The sequence below is a fragment of the Eretmochelys imbricata genome, chromosome 16, assembly GCF_965152235.1.
Source record: "Eretmochelys imbricata isolate rEreImb1 chromosome 16, rEreImb1.hap1, whole genome shotgun sequence".
In the NCBI taxonomy this organism is placed as follows: domain Eukaryota; kingdom Metazoa; phylum Chordata; order Testudines; family Cheloniidae; genus Eretmochelys; species Eretmochelys imbricata.
In genome coordinates, this window is record NC_135587.1 from 7,695,429 (window position 1) to 7,714,829 (window position 19,401).

The 19,401-nt window shown below is 46.1% G+C and overlaps 2 protein-coding genes across 3 annotated transcripts in view; one reads left to right on the top strand and one right to left on the bottom strand.

The window, feature by feature from the left end:
* MAN1B1 (mannosidase alpha class 1B member 1) overlaps positions 1-1,686 on the top strand; it is a 48,027-nt gene extending 46,341 nt beyond the window's left edge. Inside the window, exon 4 of the mRNA XM_077835997.1 lies at positions 1,005-1,686. Within this exon, the coding sequence (XP_077692123.1) occupies positions 1,005-1,421 (417 nt within the window). The 3' untranslated portion in view covers positions 1,422-1,686. The remainder of the gene's footprint in view (positions 1-1,004) is intronic.
* DPP7 (dipeptidyl peptidase 7) overlaps positions 1-18,914 on the bottom strand; it is a 30,808-nt gene extending 11,894 nt beyond the window's left edge. For both annotated transcript variants that reach the window (XR_013348189.1, XM_077835998.1), the window contains exons 1-8: positions 18,755-18,914; positions 18,271-18,384; positions 14,901-15,040; positions 13,995-14,158; positions 12,401-12,536; positions 7,321-7,402; positions 5,724-5,890; positions 2,747-2,807 (exon numbers count right to left, since the gene is read on the bottom strand). Coding sequence is in view for 1 of the 2 variants with exons in the window: in XM_077835998.1 (XP_077692124.1) it covers positions 2,747-2,807; positions 5,724-5,890; positions 7,321-7,402; positions 12,401-12,536; positions 13,995-14,158; positions 14,901-15,040; positions 18,271-18,384; positions 18,755-18,869 (979 nt within the window). In the remaining variant the exon portion in view is untranslated. The remainder of the gene's footprint in view (positions 1-2,746; positions 2,808-5,723; positions 5,891-7,320; positions 7,403-12,400; positions 12,537-13,994; positions 14,159-14,900; positions 15,041-18,270; positions 18,385-18,754) is intronic.
* Positions 18,915-19,401: the final 487 nt, after the last annotated feature.

The window sequence follows — 19,401 nt, forward strand, 5'->3', positions numbered from 1 at the left end:
GACTCAGTGGTGGGGCAGTTTTTCAGGCCTGCCTTTAACTGGATCCCTCTGGTTTTGTGCCTGCAGTTTTGGCCACCTGCATATCCCAGCATGGTGCCCTAATCTGCAGATTCAGACAGGTGTTCAGGTATTTAAGTGGGTTAAATCGGTGGGTGCAAAAACACCAGCCCTTGGAGCCTTCAGTGTAGAGGGTGCACTGATGTAGATGGAGCTGCAGATGACACCTCCTCTCCCCCAAGCTTCATCTTGGCTGCTGTTCATGACACAACACAACCCACCCCACTGTTCGGGGCTCCCCCCTGGTGCCTTAAATCGAAAAGGGACAGACCAGAACTTGGGCTGTTTCAGCTCCTAGGTGCACTTGCTTTTCTCTGCATTCCTTCTCCATTTTCCAGAAAGGAACAACCCGTCTTCAGAGCCATTTTCTGATACCACTTCGGTGTTCCAGTTGGGTTTCTTAGGATACCTTCAATTTGACTAAAAGAAGAGGAGGACTAGTGGCACCTTAGACTAACCAATTCATTTGAGCATAAGCTTTCGTGAGCTACAGCTCACTTCATCGGATGCATTCAGGTTTTTTTTTTTTTTCCACTGAATGCATCCGATGAAGTGAGCTGTAGCTCACGAAAGCTTATGCTCAAGTAAATTGGTTAGTCTCTAAGGTGCCGCTAGTACTCCTTTTCTTTTTGCGAATACAGACTAATACGACTGCTACAATGAAACCTTTAATTTGACTAGTTTCAGCGTGATAGCTGTGTTAGTCTGTATCAGCAAAAACAATGAGTACTCTCCTCGTTTTTAATTTGACTGCCACATTTCAACTCTGAAGGAGGCATCCTGAGCCCCCTGGTGGGCAAATAGTTTAAGAACACAATTTGCCTTTAACCATGTCTTAAGACTCTGGCATCACTCATTGGGTGGGGGATCGTTAGACTGAAAGAGTCCAGTGTTACAATACCATCCACCCAAACTGTCATGTGGCAAATCAGTGTTGATCTTTGCAGGCAGAGGAATGGATTCAAGTGAACGAGACAGAAAATTACTGTCCAATGACTGACCAGTGGACCACACTAACACTATCCCCCTTTGACTGCTGCCAGTTCAGTATCGCTGCGCTCCACTCCAGACTCTATATCACAGGAGGTGGATCTCTGCGACGCATGAGTAAAGAAGATGGCGTGTTCATCTATGATCCTGACGGGAGGCTATGGAAGAAAGCTGGCTCCCTGCCTAATGCTTTGGTAGACCACGCCTCCTGCATGATTAAACTGTCCTGTGAGATGGCAGCTGACCAGCAGGAGAGAGGAGTGAAGTGCTCACCCGGTGGCAACAGCAGGAAGAGATCCACTCTCAGCTTGTTCATCACCAACAAACAAGAGCCCCACACGGCTTTTCAAAGGGAGCAGGAACTGGATCCGTGAAGGAGCTGCTCTGACAGAGCACGTGGCAAATGCCCGTAGCATTTTAACCACTCTCCTCAATTCCTAGCCAAACGCTGCAGCTTGTGATTTAGGAGCAGCACGTTAGCATGTTGCTGGTGTGCACTGCTGAGGTGGCAGTGCGGGAAAAATGAAAGAGGAAGTGGAGGCATGTCCTAGCCGCAATGTGCTGGGTTGGATACTTCTCTTTTTAAAAATAAAGAATATTTTCCCTTCTAAATCTCTAACATATGCAAACCTTATTTGAAATGAATGAAGAGGAAGTTCAGTTATTTTTTTAAAAATAGAACACTTCTAAAGAAGTGTTTTACTCTGCAAATTGCACTCAAAGGTTTTAAAATGTCAAAGATCTCCTTACAAGTCCCCTTAGGCAGGTATGTTAGATACCCTTCTCTCTCACCCCCGCAGTGAGAAGCCCAATATAAAACACAGAGATGCATAGATTTTTAAGGCCAGAAGGGACCTTTAGGATAATCTAGACCAGTGGTTCTCAACCCATGGCCCGCAGGCCACTTGAGGCCCAATCAGCACACAACTGTGGCCCATGTGACGTCCTTAAGGCCATGTGGGTAGTATATATCTTGTGTGGATGTGGCTCACATAACACAGAGCTGCATGTGTGGCCCACAATGGTAAATAGGTTGAGAATCACTGATCTAGTCTGACCTCCTGCAGACACAGGCTAGACAACCTCCAGCAGGGACTGCTGAATCGAGCCTGTAACTTTTGGTTGAGCTGGAGTATAGGTAAAATTTTCCAAAGGGCCTAAATGACACAGGAGCTTAAGTCTCACTGAAAGTCCATGGGGCTGAGGCTCCAAAGAGCATAGGGGTATGTCTACAAGATCTGATTGCAACATATGTAGGCATGCCCATTCTAGCTATTATCTAGCTAACATGGGTAACAACAGTAATGAAGACATGGCAGCCCAGACTAGCAACCCAAGTACGTATTTGGGGTCCCCAGCAGGCTTGTATTGTGGTTGCTAGCCCATGTCACCACATCTTCCCTACTACTGTTCCCCTTGCTAGCTAGGTTAAAGCTAGCCCTGTGCTAGGGTCACGACTTCCCTGGTGGTGTAGACATACCCTAAAAGTCACTTTTGAAAAAATGGGCAAGATCCAAGCTAATAGTTACGTCATGTGGGAGGTGAAAGGTTAATTCATTGTCTGTGAAGTGTTAAGGTTCCTGGGCCACTGCAGTGCAAAGTGTTCCATAGCCCCTAAAACAATATGGGATAACTCCGCATTCGCAAGTGCTTCTGAGGGAGAGTTTCAAATATGACAAAGCTGATAAAACTAACTCACCGATAAGAGCTGCCAGTCCTTTAATATAGTCCTGGTGTGCAAGGATCTGGTCACAGCCAACCTGGATAAGGGACACACACACACTTTGGTCAGTTTCCAGATAGATGTTTTAAATGACAAGCAATTAGAAGTTAGTTTGGAGGTCTCAGTTTCACAAAGATTATCCTGGAAGCTTCAAAAAAAAAAAAAAAAAAGGAACGAGGAAAGACTCTCCACTCAGACTTTAAGGCCAGAAGGGACCATCGTGATCATCTAGTCTGACCTCCTGCACATCGCAGGCCACAGAACCTCACTCACCCGCTTCAGCAATAAACAGTAACTCAGCCAGACATTAGGGGACTTAAAGATCTCAAGTTATAGAGATGCCACCATTTACTCTAGTTTAAACCAACAAGTGACCCGTGCCCTCACTGCAGAGGAAGGTGAAAACCCCCCAGGGTCTCTGCCAATCTCATCTGGGTGAAAGTTCCTTCCCAAACCAAAATATGGTGATCAGTTGACCCTGAGCATGTTGGCAAGACCCCCAGCCAGACACCTGGGAAAGAATTCTGTGAATAACTCAGAGCCCTTCCCATCTAGTGCCCCATCTCCAGCAGTTGGACATACTTGCTACTAGCAGTCACAGGTGGACCACATGCCATTGTAGGCAATCTCATCAGACCTTCTCCTCCATCAACTTATTTAGCTCAGTCTTGAACCCAGTTAGGTTTTTTGCCCCACTGCTCCCCTTGGGAGGTTGTTCCAGAACTTTACTTCTCTGATGGTTAGAAACCTTTGTCTAATTTCAAGCCTGAACTTGTTGATGGCCAGTTTATATGTTCTGTGTCTACACTGGCCCTTAATTTAAATAACTCCTTTCCCCCCCTTGGATTTCTCTCTCTGATGTATTTATAGAGAGCAATTATATCTCCTCTCAATCTTCATTTGGTTAGGCTAAAGAAACCAAGCTCCTTGAGTCTCCTTTTGTAAGGAAGGTTTTCCATTCTTCTGATCATCCTCTGTACCTGTTCCGGTTTGAATTCATCCTTCTTAAACATAGGAGACCAGAACTGCACACAGTATTCCCCATGAGGTCTCACCAGTGCCTTGTATAATGGCAATAACACTTCCCTATCTCTACTGGAAATACCTTGCCTGATGCATCCTGGGATTGCATTAACCTTTTTCATGGCTACATCCCACAGCCAGCTAATAGTCATCCTGTGATCAACCAATACACCCAGATCTTTCTCCTCCTCTGTTGCTTCCAACAGATATGTCCCCAGCTGATAGCAAAAATTCTTTTATTCCCTCAGTGCATGACTTTGCACTATTACATTTCATCCCATTTCTATTTCTCCAGTTTTCAAGGTCCTCTAGATCTTCTTTCCCTCAGGCATTTTAGCTGTTTAGCTGCTTTGTAGGGGGACAATGGAACAGTTTTGTCCTCTAATTATAGAGTGGGTTGGAGGAACTGGCCAGGAAATAAGCAGTTCACCCTGGAGTCACTATGCTGAAGGGCTGCAGTAGGTTCTGACAGCAGAAAAAGTTACAGGGGAATCAATGTCAGTTACAGCCCTTTCGTATGCCAGTGGTTAGCAGAGTTTGGATCACAGAAGATGCTAGGCCAATAGCCTAGAGGAGGAGGCCAAGATTTTCAAGAATGACTATTGATTCTAGGGGCCCAACTTGAGACACCTTCAAAGGAGCTGATGGTCAGAGGGCCGACCACTCAGCCTCTGAAAACCAGACTCCTCTAAGGAGTCTCAAATTGGGCCCCCCCAAAATCACTAGTTGCTTGTGAAAAATCTTGGCCTGGGGTTTTATCAGTCGTCGCCCTAAGTCCAACATGGGCCCCAGCAACACATGCTTCTCCACACCTTCCGGCATGGTACCTCACCTGCCTGAGGAGGACCCCCTAGTGGAGAGGATGGGGAAGGTCAGTCTTCGTGGCTCATTCATGAGCTCCTTAGCAAAACAGCCAAGTGGAGCAGTTAGGAACTTGGGTGAAGTTCTGTACTGTAGCATCGTGGCCCAAGAGCACTACAAGCCACACACCAGAAACTGAATGAAGACCATCAATACTATTTGCCCTAGGCCACCTAAAAACCACCAGGACGCTACTGGATTGGGAGGGGTGACTGGAGAGCTCCGTACCGTGGTCCCAATCCGTTGGGCTATTTAGTGAGACGGTGTGGATCAGGCACTGGACTGGACCTTAGGATACCTGCGTTCAGTTCCTGGCTCTGCTACTGGGTGACCTTGGACAAGTTACTTCCCCTCTGTGCCTCAGTTTCCCCATCTGTATAAGGGGGATGCTGATACTGACCTCCTTTGTAAACTGCTTGAAGCTCTAACGATGAAAAGCGCTAGGTATTCTATTATATTCTTATTCTAGTGTCAACAAAACAGTGTATTATGCTAGAAGGGATATCCGCAAGTCACAGCCTGGCTCTCCAGAGCATGTTTTCCCTGGGCGAATGGAGAGACGAAGAATTACCACAGGACAAAGGTCAAAAGAATTAGTTGTCAGGAAATGTTCAAAAATATAAACTCTGGGGAACAAATCCTGTTCTTGCTTCCACTCTGCCACCCTATATAGTCTATGACCTGGCAACAAGTGATTCTGGGTTCCTCAAGGTGGTGGGGCTGAGGGCTGACCTGAGACATCTTAAAAGGAGCTTGATTGTTAGGAAGTCCAAGTCACTTGCCCTCTGAGAATCAGAACCCTTTAAAGGTGTCTCGAGTTGGACAATCAAAAAACAGAGGTTCCTAAAGTGATGAGATACTTTTGAAAGTTTAGGTCAATGTGCTTGTATTGTGTGTAATTTGAGTGAAAGCAGTTTGGCTGAGGCTGACCGCAGCCATCCATTTCAGAGCAATCGGTTTCAGACATATTTAGTGGCAGGACAAAAAGAAAAGAACACACAAGATGATATTCATGGTCTCAAGAAGGTGTAAGAGCTCTTCTTGATCCCTCCAGCACCCTGGCACTCACCTTGACTGGGTAAGCAGGGAAGTGACCCATGAAGTCTGTTTTGTAAGGATAGTCCATCATAGCCATCATGGTGAAGGCATTTCGAGCAAACTCAAACAGCTGGTAGACATCTTCCTTGCTAGAAACCCTCTTGCAAGTGGACATTTCACTGCTGATTATATCGTAGGCTGCAGAGGCAAAGAAACATGATACATACGCGCCAAAGAATGTAAACTGATATCACAGAGCCGTGCCACGTTTCATTAATTCCGCATGGCTGGCTAGTCAGGAGTAATATGAAGCTATGAAAACAAGAACAGGGTTTGTAATACTACATATTAACTTACACAAGCTTGGGTATTCAGGTGCAAATATCCCCCACTGTGTAATATCCCTGCATTCTTCCGCTGACCTAGCTGTTTCGGGCTGGGGGGCGGAGGGGTGCTGATCCATGCCGCCGGGAGAATCCCTCCTATTAGCATAGGTAGGGTCAACACTGAAGCACTCCAGTAACGTCGCTGTGCCACTGTAGCGTTTTAAGTGTAGACAAGCCGCTACTCCTTTCCACTCCTGGAGCCTAGTCTCTCCCCAGCAGGATACAACTCCCACTGGAAGCTAATGAGGATTACGGATTCCCTGCAGCAGGAGGGGCGGACTCTTTAGTTTGCTCCCAGAGTTGTTTTCACTCCCATTAGCTCTGCAGAGCCAGCATAGCCCTGGGGGAATGCGGCTTGGTGCTGCCTCTGCTGAGAAGCAGAGGCAGAAAGAGCCCAGCTGTATGGTCAGATCTGGGGTTGAATTTGATAGTTAGTGGGGAAAAGCATCTTTTTCCATTTGGGAGCTGTGAGAGTCACTGAGTGAGAATAAATCTGGGGCCCACAGCGTCACTACAGCTCAGATACACCTTAAAACGCAAAAATCATCTAGAGAGGTCTGCTAAAGTCAGGAGAGCTGGCTCTGAAAAGGATCCCTGTTGCAGACACCCTAGGTTAGCTGCGACGAGGCAAGCTGGAGACTGCATCACACAGTGCCCTCTCTGGCTGGGCCACAATTAGCAGCAATGGTTGCATTAGCGGTCCCAGCACATGCCGTCTTTACGTCAGAGGAAAGGAGTTAGAATAGCGACCAAGCAAACAAGAAATGAGGGAGTGAGAAGTAAGAAGGAAGGATGAGAAAAACAATGTTTGATAAGGTTCCACCAGGAGGCTGCTTGGGATCATCAGACAGTTGTTGACATCACCATCAGCTTGCACACAATGCACCTCATTGGCTTGTGCATCACATGAATATACATAAAACAAAAAACCCTGAGGCCTTGTCTCCATGAGGAAGTTACACCCATCTAACCAAAGGTGTGATTTTAAATTGGTTTGGTTAAACCAGTGCAAACGTCTGTGAGGACATGCTTATTTCAGTTTAAGAGGGTCTCATTTCAATCTAGCTGAAGTCTTTTACTGTAAACCAAAATAAGCCGCTCTTAACCCTAAATAAGGGTCTGCACAGGGGTTTAACTAAATCGGCTTAAAAACTGCAACTCTCTCAATCAGAGAGGACCTTGGAGATGGCTCCTGCCTGCTGTTTGGAAGCACTATGCCGTGGGCAGTCAAGCTCATCTTACCTCCACGCAAGCAGAGGTCACTGATTTCCTGGAAGGCTTTGCTCACGGCCTTGACACAAGCTGGGCTATAGCTCTGAAAATCCTAAAATGATGAGAGCAAGAGAGAAATTACAGCAGCCAAATCAGGAAGTTACACAAACATGGATAGATAACAGCTCTGAGGTCTGTATCCAAGGGGAGCAGCCCCTGTCTTCTTGAGCAGCCAGCCATGGCAGAAGGCACTATGAGCCACCAACAGGGCTAACAGACTGCAAGCCACTTCGGCAAGTCATATGTACACTCTTATAGATGGTGCTGATACAACCTCTGTCCTCTCTTCCAAAGGATCCCCCGCCCATTCCCCCAGGTGCAGTAAGCTGCAATTCCATCTTATCCAAACAGAATGGCAGCCAGTTTGTTTTCTGCCATCTCTCTGCTAGAAAAAGTCAGATATAACTTCTCCTCTCAGTGTTAAGTGACAGGAGGAGACACACTCAGCAGCTAGGGAACGGGTCACGGTCACAGAGCTCAAAGGCCTTGATTCTAATTTACACTAAGGCCACTTGGAAGCATTCTGCCAGTGCAAAGGGGCCTTAAAAGTAAGAGTAAATTATGTTTTGGGAGGCAGCATTGGCTATTGGATAGAGTACTAGATTGGGACTCAGAAAACCTGGCTTCTATTCCTGGCTCTGCCAGTGATCTGCTGGATAACTTTGGGCAACTCACTTCCCTTCTCTGTGCCTCAGTTTCCCTTTATCATTTGTAAAATGGCAATAATGATACTTAATTTATTTGTAAAGTGCTTTGAGATCTACTGATGAAGAAGATATAAGAGCTAGGGATTATTGTTACTAACAACACATTTTAAGACTCTTTTATCCTACCAGAATGGTAGGATGTAGCCACAGATGATGTCTACACTAGGAAAAAAGTAAGCAAGAATCAGGGCCCTAGTTTCTATTATCACCTCTCCAGGTCACCTGATAAGCTTGGTACTAAATGACTTGTGCAAGGCTATTGGAAGTGTGCACTTGGGTATACCTGAATTGCACACACAAAAGCCCACAGGTATAAGACAGGCAGTTTGCACATTTAACTCAGCCTTGTGAAAAAAATACACATGCATTTAAAAACACGGCCACTACCTTCGGTGCTACACTCAGCCCATCTTTAAAATGGATCTGACTCGCCCCATCTCCTCCGTGTGTTACGAGGCTTAGTGTTTAGAAAGTGCTTTGGAGAGCCTTCAACAGAAGGCATTTCACTCCAAGTAAACGCAGTCTAACTCATGCAAAATGAATGAGAGGAAGAAAACTACTGTGAATGAATCATGAAATGTTTGCCTTTAGGAATATTAACAACACAGGTGCATTCTCTCACCAAGGTCAGCAACTGAACCCTGAATTGCCTTCAGTGCACACACTGCTGCTATGAAGATTCCTTAAAGGTGAAAGGAAGCACTTTAAAAAAAATACACAAAGGGACTGCTTAGGATCTTAACACACAGTCTTAACACTACAGAGGCACACATTTTGGGAGTCAATGGAAAGAGGTTTTTTTTAAATGTAAAAGACCCAGCAAAAATTCAGTTTCAGGTTTGTGCAATAATTAATGGTATCATTAATACCTAAAGCAGAGCAGAGAGCTACGTGTCTTACACTGCGTTAGGGAAGAATTAACTTCAAACACAGAAGAATTCTCAGAGCTGGGCCAGGCTGGTGATTAAGAAGAAATGGTTTCAAATATTTTGTTTTCAAAAGCATATTTTTAAGGCATAACATCCTGTATTCCCTTAACAATTTAGGATCTTAAATGAGACTTTTTATTTGTTCACCTAAAGAGCATTTCAGTTCATCTTCACACAAGCCATTCCCTTTCCTTAAGATTTTCCACAGATCTCTCTGAGCTCTAAGCCACCAAATCTAAATAAAGTTTTCAGAACAAGAGTGTGCAAGCTCAAAAGGCACTATTGTTTAGATTAACAAGCAGTTAATTTAGGGCCAAGATGTGGAAATGTTCATTCACATCAGCCTGTGGAACTCCATGCTGCAGCAGGTCACCAAGTCAAACCCAGTGATATTTCCAAGCAGCGCTGGACAGTTAATCCTCACAAGTATTATCTGTTGCTTTGCAAGCTAAGATTGACAGAATCCAGTCTCCTACCTTGGGACATAAGAGAACAGCCTGCAAGTTCCCTCCTATCTTTCTAAGAGTATTGGGGAAATAAGCAGGCTCTTTTTAGCTTCCTTTGATGGCAAGGCAGAGGCAGGATACCAGATTGGAAGGAGCAATGACATGGTAAATGTGTCAGGATTTCAGGGAGAGCTTTGCTGCTCAGTGGCCAAGAGGAATGAATTTCCCTCCTCCGCTTCAGAAGCAAATTCATTTTAAGTTGCATCAAAGAGGAGGGAGGAGTTCTGCAGGCTGCCCTTGTGAGACTTTATTAATCACAGTCACATGGGACTGGAATTAGGATACGAACAGTGACAGGTGTACCAGGTAGAGCTCTGCGCGGGACTATTTTTTTTAAATCGTGCTCCTGTCCCGCCCTGCAATATCCACTCCCACCTGCTCCTGCATTGTTTCTTGCATTTTTATCCCACTCCCACCCACAAAAACCTTCAATCCTGCAAGAGACAGACTCCCTCATGCTACAAAAAACAAAAAAAGTCAGTTAATATGAGTGTGTGTGAGACACTTGGGACACTATTTTTACCACTAAAAGAATAAAACAAATCTTGCTTGAACTATGTCAAAAATACTTTAACTCCTGTTAGAACAGACATCAAATCTCTTTCTATCTGTCTCTTAAATTTAAGTATTAAAACCTTTATTTTTTAAAAAAAGAAAAACTTGCTTTACATTGCTGAAGTTCTATTTATGACAAGCCGATGAGAGATGTAGTTGTTTTCCCGCAAATTACCACCGTCTGGGTTTTTTTTGCCCACCCGATCCCACCTACAACAAAATACATTTTACCTGCTCCGGCTATTATGGCAGTGGGTCATGTGGGATCCACAGGATCCCAGTCCTGCTGCAGGCTCTGGTATCAGGCCCTTTGAGGCCCCATGCTGCGGGCAGTCCTACCACCCCCTCCCCCCAGGAAAGGAGCAGTAAAGGTGGGTCCTCCAGGCCTGCCTAGAATGGCTGCTTCCCTATAACCTATCAGAGCTCATCAAGCTCAGATAAAAAGAGCTGCAGGACCCCAGAGCAGGTCAGTTCCTAGCTGGGGCCACAAGAGATAAGACAGAGGGACTCTCCAGCCACAGTGGCTTGGGGAGACCCTGCTCAAGCAGGGAACAGACGCAAGCAACCCAAGGACTATAACTCGAAGGCAACAGGTGAACGTGACCAACTGGGAAGCAGCTCAGGGAATGCAGCAGCAACTATTAAGGGAAGCAGTAGGTTTCTGGTGTTTATAGGGTCCCTGGGCTGTAGGGTGACCATATGTCCCATTTTGGCTGGGACAATCCCTTTTTTAGGCCCTGTCCTGGCCGTCCTGATTTTTTTGACAAAACCGGGCATTTATCCCACTTGCTCTTGCCAATTGATCATCAGTTGGCAAGAGCAAACTGGACAAATGCATAGTTTTGCAAAAAAAGTGGAGTGGGACCCCTAGCAGGGTGCGGAGGAATGGATGGGGGCTAGTGGCAACCGATGCACTTTTGGTTACCACCCCCTGGAAGGGGACTGAACTTAAGGAGTGACTTGGCTGGAGAGCTGAGGCACTGAGAATTGCTGTGGATAAAGTCTCCAGGGAGAAAGCCCTGGGAGCAGTGCTCTACAACAGGGCAGGGAAGGTCTTAAAGCTAGCCCAGAAGGAGCTGAGAACTGAGCCCAGAGACAGGTCTAAAGACACCAACAAGGGCACAACAACAGTCCTCGTTGGACCTTTGTTACGTTCATGCATATTGACTGTGTGTGACTTGGACAGAGGGCTGAGCCACTGAAGGACCTGCCTGACAAGGGTAATCACCTACTGAAGATGACAGGAAAAGGGAGAGTGCAGGATCACAGTCAGCCAACAGGAGGCGCTCACGACAGGTGAGTGCACCCCATCCACAGGAACCTTCACCTGCAGCACTGGCTCATATCCTACCCTGCATGTGACCACCTCTTGCTCAACGGCTTATGTGAACCAAGCTACTGGCCACTGTTGAGTTCTTGGTGTATGAGCATCAGCACTGCTCCTTGTGTGCAGTCTCCTCAGAGAAGCCATCAGTTGGACAGATCTGGAGACTGAACACCTCCTCTGCCCTTGTAGCAGCAAGGTGGGCCTGAGGCAGATGGCCAGGCCAGCTGCTGCTTGTGCTATAGCTGTTCTGTGGATTCACTCAGGATTTCAGCCTTCACAGTCATCAGCCTGGGACTTTTCACGAGCACAATGTTCCATGTTCTCAGATTATCAGCTGGCAAGTCACCCCTAGCCCTAACCTGCAGCCCAGGGGGACCTTATAACATAATTCCAATGACGTTAAAATAGTTCCAAATAATAATTCAAAAGTCTCTTTATCACCCTGCAAATGTGTAAGCAATAGTCATCTTGTGTTTACAGGGCCTTTCACTCAAATTGATCCCAAAGTGCTTTACAAACTTTTCCAGTGCACTGGGAGTCACTTTGCCCACTACTGAAATGCAGCTACCTCTGGGGTTAAGCAGATGCCATGCAGTATTGCATGCACAGTGAAACAACAGTTTAGGACAGGAAATGAAGAATAGCTATTGTGATTACAAGGGGTATTTAGCCAGGCATATCCAGTTGTGATTACAAGGGGGATTTACCAGGGTGGAATTTGGCCAGAACACTAATATTGGGATAACATATCTTTAATGACAATGGGGGGGGGGGGTCAGAGCTCAGTTTTGCTACCCATCCAGGAGATCTCCATCTACACAGCATCCTCTACCCCATGCAGGCCTGCTGGTTCAGTACTGACACAGGGAAGGGCGTGACATCCTGCAGCAGCTGGTTTTCCTTAGAGGTCCCCATTCCAGCTACTCACTCAGCCCAACACTCTGTCACGAGGAGATGGCAGTTTGGAAAGATACTGTCACTAGGAGACAAGCCAGCTTCTGTTCCTTCAATGGAGCTTCCACTTACTGCAGTGACAGCTTGAAAGAACTGGTTGGGGTCTCCAATCCCAGCCACAGCCAACAGAGGAGCACTGGCAGCTAGTGCTCCAGCCACAATGTTAGGATATTTCATTCTCATGTAAGCACTCAACACTCCTCCGTAACTGTGTGTGTGGGGGGGAATAGAAGGGGAGGGGAGGGGAGGGGAGGGGAGGGGAGGGGAGGGGAGAGAGAGAGAGAGAGAGAGAAGGGTTACTTCACTCAACACATGTGATTTAAAGCAAAACTTGTTCAGTAATTTGGGCCCTGTGGAGACTGCAGTTCTGGCCTCACCCAACCCAGTGAGCCTGGACTCTAAATGAGAATCTCATCTTACATTTTAAAAAAGCAGCTCTCTGGTCCTCTCCTTTCCAAAAAGCATTAACACAAATCTAAACTCATCACTGAGGTTGAGAGGAGAAGGCAGCTTGGGTGTGAGGGCATCTAAAAGATATCACACACACACACACTTAAAACAGGTCAATTATGTTTAGGGTGTATCCCCAGCATGTACTTGCTGACCTTTCCCAAATCCGCAGGCAGCTCCGTTCATACCCTGGAGACTGAAGTCCTCTCTTTACCCACAGAACAGCAGCAGCACAAGATTCCTGCATGTGGCCCAGCCAAAGTGCATCATCAAGATCCCCTCCAAAGTCAAGTGGAGAATTCAGTCTCCATAATGCCATCAGTCCTTGGCCTCTCTACTGAGCCTACCAACCACTGTGATGTGTTTGCAGTACGGAAACTAACTCACACCAATGATTCCCTTCACACATGCTACTGAAGTGCAACACATTAATAAAATCTTTCCAGTCACCAGCCGCCTGGACTGAATGTGAACTGGAGACTTACTGGTCAAAAGCTCTTTATCTCATTACCAGTTTCCTGCCTTCCCAGTATAAAATGTTTTATTACAGTTTACATTAAGCATCCCTGTCTCCTGAAGTTCTTGGGGCGGGGTGGTCCAGCGCTCTTGGTCAGCTCAGGGACAGGCACAGAACCTGGAACTAGTTCATTCACTGACACTGCTTAGAGATTGCCAGTTCATGGTGCCTATTTAAAGCGACTAGAAGCCAGGACTGACTGTGACAAGCTGCCTTTTGGAGTTGCAGCCCTAAATACCTGAGATGAATTACCTATTCCATTAAAGCAGGCATCAACATTGTCTGAATGATCTCCTTATCTTAAGCAGCCTTGTTGGGAATAGATCAGGAACTGATTGCTCAGCATGGTCTCCTATTTTAGACCTCATGTCCTGGGAGGGGACTGAAGGCTGCTGGATTGAGACTTTATGGCCCTCATCCAGACAGCACACATTTTAAACAGAGAGCAAATATCAGGAATCAGTGCTAGGAAACACACTGAAGCAACTAGGGGAAGGAGTAGCATTCCAGAGTTATATCCTACCACATGCAAGTACCCATCATGATTCAGTGCAAAGAAAATTGAAGTGAGAGAGCAAGGAATCCTGGGAAAGCGTGCATTTCTACTGGAAGGGGAAGCCTATAAGGACAGCACTACACCAATTACGGAACAATGTAGAGAAGGAAGATAAGTACCTGGAGAGACCTGAGAGCATTTACCTGCCTCCGAAGGCAATGACTGGGCAGTCCCTGGCACCATACTGCTTTTTAAGCTCTGTAATGAGCACCGCATAGTCAGCAAGGGCTTGTTCCACAGTGAGCAGGCCAATATTTTCCCGCTGCATTGACAGTTTCCCAAATGGAAGAGATGTCCCATAATACCTCTGAAAGAAAACGAGGCATAAAGAGGTGTTGGACCCGCCACATCATATCTCCTCTCCTCCTAGGTCATCATGTTCAAGCCTGCCTGGGTCAGCAGAAGCTGAAAGTCAATGCCATCCTACAGCTGTTTGGTGGCCAATTTAAAATTCCCTGGTGGTCTGTTCTCTTCGTAACAGACAGGCAGTCACATGACAACCTAAAACAGCAGGTATTAGCTGGCCCCCTTGTTGGCCATCTTAGCAGAGAGGCCAACAACTCAAAACACCAAGGGTTGAATGAGTGATGAACGTTGAACCCTTACCTCATTCATAGACTTCACACAGCTCCCCAGACTACAGAGAGCTTACGTGGGTGGTAAATCAGGGCAGAATGTGACTCAACAGTCCTCAAGTTCGGCACAATAATGCAGACCCCCCACCACACACCCTTCTCCAGCTGTGAATTTATTGATGTTTAGAGCTAGAGAAAATCGATTACAAAAGCACCATTCTAAAGCACAATACAGCCTAGGTTTTGTGGAGTGAACTATTATTTATACTGCTCCGCTGATGGGCATAATAAATAATTTAGAGTACGTGGCTCAGTAGGGGAGAGTCACTACTATGTCTAGACTGTCCCTGGGAGGTGCACAGCAATTTCAGAGTAAGGGATTTGCACCTAATTATCCGGGGACTGTAGGGGGTTGCTGCTGGTAATACCCGATGGAGATAAAAATATGGGGAAAAAAGTTAATAAAATACTCACATGCTCAGCAAAAATTACTAGCGCATTCTGCTGTTCCGCCAGCTCAAGGATGAAGCCGGAATTCTGAGCAAATTCCCAAATGTCTCCTTCATTCCCAGTATAAAAGAAGATGGGCCCAACTCCCTTCTTCCAGAATTTAGCTATAAAAGACAGTCATTAGAAGCACATTGGAGAAACAAAAAGTGCCTGGTAAAGTATTATAGGATTGTCCCTCAGCGAAGTTAATGGGGAGTTTTGTATGAGTGAGGACTGTATAATAGGGCTGAATTGTTCTTTGAAAGGAGACTAACTCATGATGATATGACACACTGAGAAATACAGACATGCTTTTTGTGTTATATGAAGGAGTAAATAACATTTCCTTATTCACTTTCTCTACACCATTCATGATTTTATATTCCTCTATGGTATCTCCCCTTAGTAGTTTCTTTTGCAAGCTGAAAAGTCAAAATCTTTTAAATCTCTCCTAATACTGATGCTGTTCTATATCCTTCAATATTTTTGTTGCCTTTCTCTGTACCTTTTCCAATTCAAGTATACCCTTTTTGAGATGGGGAGACCAGAACTGCATGCAGTATTCCAGGTGTGGGCATTCCATGGACATATAGAGTCTTATTATCTATCCCTCTCCTAATGGTTCCTAACATTTTGTTATTTTTTTTGACTGCTGCTGCATTTGAGCACGTTTTCAGAGAACTATCCACAACGACGTCAAGATCTCTTTCTTGAGTGGTAACAAATCATTTAGATCCCATCATTTTGTATGGATGGTTGGGGTTATGTTTTCTAATGTGCACTGCTTTGCGTTTATCAACACTGAATTTCATCTACCATTTTGTTGACCAGTCACCCAGTTTTGTGAGATCCCTGGGTAACTCTTCACAGTCTGCTTTGGACTTAACCATTTTAAGTAATTTTGTATCATCTGCAAATTTTGCGACCTCACTGTTCGCTCCCTTTTTCCAGATCATTTATGAATATGTTGAACAGCACTGGTCCTGGTACAGATCCTTGGGAGACACCACTATTTATAATAGTGAGGTTTGTATTTATAAACCAGATAACAATAAAGTATTTATAAATTGGTTGTGAAATCACTGACTCAGGTATGGGGTACTGGTCCATTTGCAAAGGGGTATCTTCTGTTTTCATGACATACGTGGGTAATCAGCAGGGAAATAGAGAAGAGATAAATTACCACGAAGTGGAACTATAATCAAATATGCCATACTGGAAAGATCACTAAAAGTGACTAGCAATTCTCTGAAGAACCAGAATGATTTGGTCTCATAGCCAACCTAAGTGTGGGGGTTTTTTTAAATGTTTATTTTTAAACTGAAACTTTGGACAACTCCCAGCTAATTTCATGAGAGTCAGCTGACTTACTTGTGAAATAAGTTCTGGCAGCCAGTTGTCATTAGTTGTTTCAAATCCTTACTATCACAAAAGGCCCACAATGCACAAAAGGAAAGTGTGTGGGTGGGAACGGGGGGAGACACCCAGAACCACTTCCCCCAGCCCCCCGATATTTTGCAACTAACAGAACCACAATGCTGATGTTTAATTTGTTTTACAAATATGATTTAGTTCCAGTTTACAGGGTTTGGCCTGACATGACACTAGGATCAAATAAGTGTAACAATTAATTTAAAATAAGTGTTTCATTCAGTGATTTAAACAACCAACCATGCAACAAACTAGATGAGTCCAAGGGAGCGTAGGATACAAAACTGTTGCAGCAGGCATTTCACGGGGGAGAAGAGGGAAGCAGAAACTATGGGTGGTCTCAACCTCCCTCTCCCCCCCGACAGTAAGATTATAAATGGGAGCTGTTGACTGTTTGATCATAGCTTCCCCTCTCCCCAAAAAAAAAACCAACCAACCAAAAAAAAAAACCCCCAAACACCTGGATCTCCACACACCTTCAAATTCCTCCTAACAGGCCTTCATTCCTTCTCCTATAAAGAGATCTTTTCCCCCTACAAAACTTGTTTTGCATTAAAATTCAAAGCAGTGTTTTCTATGATTATTCAAATCTTTCAATTTATTTAATCATTCAGTACTTGAAGAGCACCTTGTTTCTCTGAAGGACTCACAGAAGAGGACTCACCTCTAGCTGAGTCACAACATATACTGTTGAGTATCAATCTGAGACAAGAGATAAGTTTGCTGGCTTTTTTCACTGCACTACGCAGTTCAAAATGTTTGAAACTTTAAAGCTCTGAACAGCTTGGAAAACAGTTACTTGATGCATCATCTCCGTTCTTTACCTGATCTTGGTGGTTAAGATGGACTGCAAGGCAGTAAAGTTTGAATACACAAGAACAGATTCTGCTGTCAGTTATACCTAGTGTAAAATACAGCAGAACTCTGGGGGTTTGATTAGGGATTTACATAAGGAGAACAGAGCACAGCTTGGCCCTACATGTTTGGCAGCAGGGCTTTTTCAGTCAAAGAACCCCCCCACACACACACACAAACACCTTTGGAACTTAACCCCCTCAGCAGTGCAGACTTTGAGCCTCCTGACTTTCCAGGACATGTTTAACCATTTGTTTTCTCTACTGTATTCAAAGCACCAAGCTGCACCTGCAATAGGTGCCTCAGAAGTTATCAAAAATAGTAATACAGCAGCAAAGCAACAAAGGCCAGTTCATGCCTCACATAGCTGGTCACTCCATGGCTCTGGGGCGGCCACATTTTGGCCACTGCACTCAGCTCTGCACACCTCATTAACAGAACAAATGACAAATTGGAGGAATACAGAGAGGAGATTGTGAAGGAACTCCAAACTGATTTGTTAGGAAAGATTAGAAGAGCTAAATCTGTATTGCTTGATTAAACTATCATAGCCCTGTCGACAAGTATTTGATGGATGTAAACCTTGAGGAAAAAAGGAAATGATTTACAGGGATCCAGAAGCATCCCCCAAGTTTCAAAAAAATGAAAAAACAACACAGTAGTGAGATTTATTTAACTGTGGAATAATCTTTCAAGGGAAGTAATAATAGAAGCCAGATCACTTAAGATATTTGAAACTGGGACTCAGGGGATGAACTAGTAGGTCTCTTCCATCTTTAATTTAATTCCATTAAATGGTTTACTATGCTGAGGTACAGTAGAGCCAATGTGGAATACCACTCCCTGTATTCCTACTACAGGTAAATTTGGAAGTATATTTAATGCATCATTCCGGAAAAGCAACAGGCCAACGAAATTTCTCTGAAAGTTTCACCATATTTCCAAAAATCACTTACAGATGGGCCCACACGTGCCCGGATCTGCAAACTCTTTTAGAATCGGTTAACAGTAAACATGTTTTGGAGATGAAACATGGCTCTGTCTGAGCCCCGGTTTGTAACGGACGTACCTGTTGTGAGGTATCTCTGTAGGAAGGTCTTATTGCCATACGATTCGAAGTTGAAGTGATCCAATACCTGCTCAAAGTACTGCTCCTTGTAAACAGGCTCCTGTGTTCTGTAAACTAAAGAATGCCTAGCTGGGTTACACTGGGGTTTGCAGGCAGGGTTTAAAGGGGCACAGGCAGGCTGTGTAAACGGGCGTCTACAAAGCTTAACGGAAGCAGGAACGTTTCCATGACCCTTTCGAAGCATTCAAAGCAGGTAGGTTATTCTGAATGGAACAGACCCCCCCGCTCCCGCCCCCCGCGAAGCGCTTGGAGCGCGGGGCTGGTTCTGCTCCGGAGTCACTCCACAGGCCAGGCGAAGGGAAGCGAAGCGACTTCACCGCGCCCCGCCAGGCCGGGCAGGGCTGTCCCCGCGGGATGCTACCGCGGCCGGGCTGTCCCCAGAGGGCAGTAGGGGCCATGGCTAGCGGGGGCCGGGGGCACCTACCCCGTTCGGGCCGCGGGTCCCCTCCCTGCCCCCGGGACCCCAGGCCCCGCACCAGCGGCAGCACGTGGACGAGCAGCAGGAGCAGGCGCGGGTGAGCTCCGGGCGGCGTTCCCATGGTAACCAGCCGCTGGCACCCCTGCCAACAAGGCGCCCGCTTCGCGGTCTCAGCGGCAATGGAGAAGTCACATGACTCCAGGAAGGCTGAGCACATGACCTCGGGGGGGTGGAGCCGGGAGATCACGTGAGGAGGACGCCATTTCTACCGAGGCGCCGCCATCTTGTTTAATGAGGTCCTGCCCTGGAGGAGACTAGTTAGGCCCCATCCCCGCTACCCCCGGGTAACCCAAGGGGCGGGGTGAGGGGGTGGGGAGAATTGGTCCAGATGGATGCAGCCCGCTGTAGGGGGAAACAGGCCCCAGCGCATGGAGCAGCCCCCAGCTGGGTCCCTCTGCAGGCGCAGTCCCAGCAAGGGGATGCGATGTGGCTTCGTGCAGGGTGCGGCTCGGGGCCAGGGTTACCATCTTCGAAGTGCAGAAACCCGGCAGCCCCACGCAAGGCAGGCCCACCGCAACCCCAACCACAAGGCAGCTTCACAGCCCCACCCTTTCAACAGCCATGCACAGAATCGGGAGAGAGAACACCTATAG